At 44.4% G+C, this 7,224-nt stretch overlaps 1 protein-coding gene across 1 annotated transcript; it reads left to right on the forward strand.

The window, feature by feature from the left end:
- Positions 1-4,188: 4,188 nt before the first annotated feature.
- wdyhv1 (WDYHV motif containing 1) lies at positions 4,189-6,901 on the forward strand (the record flags this gene model as incomplete). The annotated part of the gene is given in 3 exon segments (XM_035681294.1): positions 4,189-4,271; positions 4,994-5,045; positions 6,752-6,901. Coding segments are annotated over 3 exon segments (204 nt in total), but the record flags the coding sequence as incomplete, so codon positions are not given.
- Positions 6,902-7,224: the final 323 nt, after the last annotated feature.

Consider the following 7,224-nt stretch of genomic DNA (forward strand, 5'->3'; position numbering starts at 1 on the left):
GGGATCTCCAGCATGGCTGTCACCCCCTGGAGGTACCAGTCCACCACGATCATATAACACCTGATCCATATTAACACCTGATCCATATTAACACGACTGATCATACTTAACACCTGATCCTTTACAGTGTGATCAGTTTGGTGCTGCTGGAGTTTACTGGACTGCAGGCTTGGAGCTTGGTTACGACCTCCGACCTCTCAACCTAACCTTATAGATGTTACTGAGTACTGTACCTGTCAATCAAACACACACACCCTTCATATCATCATTGTCATTTGATCTATTGATGTTTTGCATCATAGTTGATGGGTGTGTTGTATCCATATTATTGATCATATTGAATGCGTGTATTGTCATGTGTGGAGGATGATCATATTGATGGTGTGATCACTTTCTGCAGACCCATAAGAAGGCAGTGGAGGGGCGTGGCCTATCACAGACTGTACCCGCGTGGTTCGCCTCGCTGCGTCTGATGACGGATCGGTCATCGTCGTCTGTCAGGCGGCGACTGTAAAGGGTAATATACCAATATACTCACACTGTACTACACGCTGTGACTATATACACCACGTGGTACTGACAGTGATGGCCTGACTTCCTGTTCCCCCCCCCCCACAGCGACCTGCTGCAGGAACCGTTGATGTGTTCCAGCTAAAAGAGTTGGCAGAGGTCCATGTGGACACTCATGGACCTGGTGTTGAGATGTGACCTTTCACCCCACGCAGCCCCGCGTGGCATCTGTTTCCTCTGGACTTCCGGACGCCACCATCCGCCTCTTCACCTAACAACCCTGGCCCCGCCACCAGCTCAAACGCCTCGTGTACATGGGTGAATGGGTGGTCATGTCAGCATACCTGTTTTGCGTATCCTAGCAAACAACCTGGCTGCTTGGATACCACCGGCTGACCCAGAACCATGACCTCTGGGTACTCTGCATTGTCATGTTGGAGCCTTTGACCTTGTAACCCCACTTTTGCTTTGTGTTTGTTGTTGAGATTAAGTGAAACGTTCAAGTCTGTCTTGTTGTTTCCGGGTTTCGTGATTTGTGGAGTGTGGAACAACACAGGCGTCCCCCCTGCCTGTCAGTGTTTGCAGATCAAATATGTCAATTTGTCAATATGTCAATCAATCAGCTGAGCAGAGGTATTTCACTCCTGTGACTCTTCAGTGACTCTGTTGTGCTCCTGTGTTACTCTTCAGTCACTCCTGTGTCTCTTCATACTCCTGTGTGCTCCTGGTGTACTCTTCAGTATCTGTGTGGTCCTGTGTAGCTCTTTCAGTACTCCTGTGTACTCGTTCAGGTACTCCTGTGTACTTTCAGTGGCTCCTGTGTGCTCCTGTGGTACTCTTCGAGTTACGTCCTGGTGGTGCCGTCCTGGTTACTCTTCAGTACTCACTGTGCTACTCTTTCAGTAACTCCTGTTGTACTCTTCCGAGCTGACTCCTGTGTGCTCCTGGTGTACTCTTCAGTACTCCTGTGTGCTCCTGTGTACTCTTCAGTACTCCTGGGTGTACTGCGTTCGCATTACTCTTTACTCTTCAGTGCTCCTGTGTGCTCCTGTGTACTCTTCCAGTACTCCTGTGTGCTCCTGTGTCGCCCTGTGTACTCTTCAGTACTCCTGTTGTTGCTCTGTGTACTCTTCAGTACTCCTGTGCTGTCCTGTTACTCTTCAGTACTCCTGGGTGTGCTCCTTGGAGTGCTCCTGGTGTACTCTTCAGTTTACTCCTGAGTGCCTCCTGTGTACTCTTCATTACTCCTGGTGCTCCTGGTGTACCCCTTCATAGCTCCCTGTGCCTACTGTGTACTCTTCTCAGTTACTCCTGGGGGAGGTGCGTCCTGTTCTCTTCAGTACTCCTGGGTGTCCTGAGTGCTCCTGAGGTGCTCCGGTTGTTATCTCTTCAGTACTCCTGTGTATCCTGGTGTACTTCTGTGGGTACTCCTGTTGGTACTCGTGTACTCTTCAGGTAGCTCCTTTACTCCTGGTGTGCTCCTGTGTAACTCTATCAGTACTCCCTGGGGGGAGTTCTCTTCAGTGACTCCTGGGAGTGCCTCCTGGTCGTACTCTTCAGTACTCCTGAGTGCTCCGAGTTGCTCTTCAGTATCTCCTGGAGTGTCTGATGTACTCTTCCAGTACTTCCTTCGTATCTTCCAGTACTCTGTGTGCCTCGCTGTGTTATCTTCAGTACTCCTGTGTGCTCCTGTGTACTCTTCAGTACTTCCTGAGTGCTCCTGAGTGCTTCCAGTACTCCTGGAGCTGCTATCTGGGTGCTCTTCAGGGTACTCCTGGAGTGCTCGCTGAGTTGCTCTTCATACTCCTGAGTGGTCCTTGGAGTGCTCTTCCGTACGTCCTTGAGTGCTCCTGTGTACTCCTTCAGTATCCTGAGGTGCTCCTGGCAAGCCAATGAGGGTTTTAGTTTGGAAGGTTTGCTGGCAGGAAGGGGAGATCATATCAAGAAACACTTATTGTTACGTTGCTAAACAAAGCATAATCAAGGATGGTTAAAAGATTGCATTATGCTACAGTAACAGCAGTAATGTAACTAATGCAGAGGATTGATCCCGTGATTAATGTGTGGCTAAGGGGGAGTACAGGGCAGTAAGGGAACTACATTATAAGTAATTATTAATGAATACTTAGTATTTGATGAATACAGAATTTATGACTTGACTATTTGATATTTGTGGGTCAGTCTAGGAACGTTTACTTCAGGTCCGCCAGCCATAGTGCGCAGGCGCACACAGTCCGTAGCTGCAGTGGGTTTGGTCAGCTTTAGCGCGATATCAACAGAATATATAACGGATATAATATAACATTTGGAAGGGCGGGAACATGTCGGCTTTAAACACTGTCCTTCCTTATAAATCACTGACTGTTTATAATATAGTCGAGTACTCTACCGATTGGACGTTCAATATATCTGTCCGGCGGAGCGGTCTTCAGCGCTGACACCGAAAGTGAGCGTTGGAGGACAGAATCACACAGAGCCGGCGAAAACTGGATTGTGATTTACCAGCTGTTACTGGTAAATACTTGCATAAATATACTGCAACATATACTGCTACTGCACATATAGGCTGCTACTGCCAAACTTACTGTTACTTGCAACATATACTGCCTACTGCAACATACACTTGTTACTGCTAACATATACTGCTACGTGACATATAACTGCTACTGCAACATATACTGCTACTGAAACATATACTTTACTGCAAACATTATAGCTACTGCAACAATACACCTGTTACTGCAACATCAGCTGCTACGCAATCATATACTGCTACTGCACATTATGCTACTGCAAATCATCTGCCTCACTGCAACATATACTTTTACTCCCACATACACTGCTGACTGCAACATAGCACTGTACTGTACATATACTGCTACTGTAAATATACTGGCTGACTGTATATTTCTGCTACTGCAACATATACTGCTACTGGCAACCTAACTGGCTACTGCAACATATACTGATACTGGCAACACGTATACTGCTTACTGTACATATACTGCTACCTGCAACATATACTGCTACTGGCAAGCATATATACTGCCTACTGCAACTACACTGTTTACTGCAAGCATACATTCACTACTGCCAACATAATACTGCCTACTGGAATCATATACTGCTAACTGCCCAACAATACTGCTACTGCAACATATATCTGCTACTGCAAGCATATCTGTTACTTGGTAAACTGCCAAAAATATATCCAACATATACTGTACTGCCAATATTACTACTGCTTCTACAATATGAAACTGTTACTGCATATATCAATGTAAAGATGGTCAGTGTTATAACTCAGAGTAAGGAAATAGAGCAGTGACGTAACTCCAGAACCTGAGCAGTGCCTTGCTTAAATGGCCTGGCCTGAAGTTATTAATTGGTGGAGGAAACCAGAGGAAACCATGAGAAAGCCAAACTGGTTGTATTGTACAGGCAGTTAAAGGTATTGAGTTGTAACAAGCAGCTGGCAGTTAGACGCCTTCGGGGTTAAAGAGCTCTTAATGTCTGATTGGCTGCGAGCGATATTAGTCAATAAGGTAAACACATCCCGCGTTTCTATCCGGCGTAGAACCGCACAATTGTACCAGTTAAGCAGCTCTCTACTAACTGCGTTCTACTGGTGTCCTACTGGTTCTGTTCTGTTCTTATCTGCCATGGGAAGAAAATTTGTTGGAAACTCTGTGATTTGTCAGAACGGAGCGAACTGCATTGCTGGACGACTTTTGTAGTTTTCATCTTAATGAGAACAGAATGTGGGGTGATAACACACAGGAGAACATGAAGCGGTAGAATCTCTGCAAGTTGGCTGAAAAACATTTTCCAGACTTCTCTATAAAATCCATTCTATAAACTCTGTCGGTTTCATAAACATTGTCAGAGTTCGTATATAGACGGTCTGTCAGGTTCTTATTAATACATCTGTGTCAGGTCTCGATATAACGTCTTCAGGTTTTTATAATACTGGTCGTGCCAGTTTCTATGTAACATCTGTTCAGGTTTCTATAATACGTCTGTCAGGTTCCTATAAACATTCTGGTCAGCAGTTTCTATATACTCCTGTCAGCCGGTTTGGTATAATACTGTCTGCCAGGCTTCTATGTACATCTGGTGTCAGGTTCTATATAACGTCTGTCAGGTTCTATTAAACATCTGTCAGGTTCTATATAACATCTGTCAGGTTCTATTACATTGTCAGATTCTATATAATATCTGTCAGGTTCTATATAACGTCTGTCAGGGTCTAAAAAACGTCTCAGGTTCTATAACATCTGTCAGGTTCTATATAACGTCTGTCAGGTTCTATAACATCTGTCAGGTTCTATATAACGTCTGTCAGGTTCTATAAGGTCTGTCAGGTTCTATGAAACATCTTTCAGGTTCTATAACGTCTTGTCAGGTCCTATAAAACATCTGTTCCTACGGAAGACTTGTTTTGTTCTTCAGCTGACTTTTAGATGTTCTCTGATCTCCGTCAGGTTCCTCTGTGGAAGCAGAAGTCTGGACGTGGAGACCAGCCAGTAATTTGGGTCTGTGATGTCACTGTGAATTAATCCTTGTGTTCATTTCTAGCCATTTCATTATCACAACTTTGTTTGTCTTGTTATATAATATGTTTTGTTAACTGTTCCACCTGATAGCGCCAATAAACATTACTATCCTGGGTCTGTTTGTGTTTAGGGGTTTATATCTGGTTGATCCATCATCCTTAAATTTAACACAGTAATGACAGAGAAACATTTTAGTTACTTTATTGGTACTTTTCTTACACAGCTTTATTAAGTTTTAAGTGTCTTACCTGTCGCAGTCATCGTGTGGAAGGGGGCGCCTTGTCAATGACGTCATGGGTGCTACCATGTTAGAGGGGGAAGCTGCTTATATCATTTATTTTTCATTTTATTAGGGCCCGAGCACAAATCGTGCGAAGGGTTATGAGTATGAAATCACGTCTATGTGATAATATTCAGTAAAAGTGGTAGCGCCACCTGGTGGTAACCGGAAATTACACTTTTATGTATTTCTCCCAGCAAGTTGACCACATCCAGCTGATTTTTGGTCAGAAGACCCTTAGACTGTTGACAATGACATCTAATCAATCTTATGAATTTTGATTGAACCGTGTTGCCGTAGCGACGCAGTGAGCGCCACATTGTTATTTTAACATTTGATAAATTTTGGTGGGCTAAACATGCCTGAAAACTCATGAAATTCAGTCGTGGCGAAGGCTAAGGTATTGTCTTGGTCCCGCAGATGGGCGTCGCATAATGGCTTAGCCACTGCAGATGAAAAGTTGTGCTATTTGTGACTGTACGTCGAACCGCGTGCCTGTGACGACGTGTCGAATTCTGCCGATTCGCCATAAAACAGATAGTACTCATAACTTTAGTGTACAATGACCAATCTCCACTAACAAGTTTACATTACAATATTCACATATAGTGATAGCGCCACCTACTGGCAACAGGAAGTAAGCGGCCATTTCCAGCATTCCGGCTTCTATTTTAACTAACTACTCCTACAGATTTTATCAGATTGACTTCAAATTGTTAATCAAATATTTACTGTGCGTCAAACGGAGTGTGGCGCTGAATTTCCACGTTTCGCAGGGAAGAGTCTCGCTATGAACGCAGAAGTCTTTAGCACAGTGTCTGAAACACGTGACAATGTAGAGCGGTCTCCCTCGGCTTCCGGCGATGAGGGCTTGGGCGTAGGGCGATGTGGTGATGCGCGGCTGCGGCGGGCTACAGCCGTGCAGGCCCCAACATGGGTCGATGGCGAGGTCCCGCCCAATGCTGCTTGCAGCTTTAATTAATTCTTTTATTTTTGTTTCTGAATGGCTGAGAATAGTGCATTTCGGAGATGTGTACATTATAGTACAGTGGGATATTTGTGTTCCTTTAAGACATGTTTGTATATGTTTGAGACATGGTGCCCAGCCTGGTAGTAAGGATGGTGAAGCCGTAGTACAGCATACAGGCAGGTATGTGGGGATATATTCAGCAGACACCAGGGCTTGTACTATAAAATGTTTTTCTTTTGTTGATTTAGTCTCAGTTTCTTATACAAATATAATTTTCTAGTTCTCTTGTTTTGCACTTTTCCTGGAAGCACCTGTAATTAAATGTCCATTAATGGGACCGCCAACAAAGACTCTTGAGACCACCTCCTACTTGACCATCTGGCAATGACAATCCTACAATAATGATGTAATTAATGATGTCATCATTTGTTTCAGGACTACCACGTGGTTCTGCTGCAGGTCGGCCTGCAGTCGGACTCTCTGGTCTATGATCTGGACTCTGAGCTGCCGTTCCCCTGCAGCCTGCAGCTGTACGCTGACCAGGCCCTCCGCTCAGACCGCAACATCAGACCTGCCAACCACAGGTAACATCCACCTGTACAGGTATAGCACCCCTCACAGACTTGTTGGCAGCTCATTGTCCTCTTAGTACATTCATCAGTTACGTGACAGAGTTCATGTCGGAGCGTCTCTGTTGTTCTCTTACAGATTAAAGTGGTAAATTAACGAATAAAATATCTCAGAAATTGACCCGTTAATTCATTAACAGATTACAGAAAGAAAGTGTGAAAGGTTCTCCAGAGGAAACTTATATTGTGTGTGTGTGTGTGTGTATAAAAAAAAGAGTGAAAAAAACAATTTCCCCCTAGGGGATCAATAAAGTATATCTTCTTCTTCTTCTTTCTTCT

Source organism: Morone saxatilis, unplaced genomic scaffold, assembly GCF_004916995.1.
Source record: "Morone saxatilis isolate NCDOM2014 unplaced genomic scaffold, NCSU_SB_2.0 Contig9, whole genome shotgun sequence".
Lineage (NCBI taxonomy): Eukaryota > Metazoa > Chordata > Actinopteri > Moronidae > Morone > Morone saxatilis.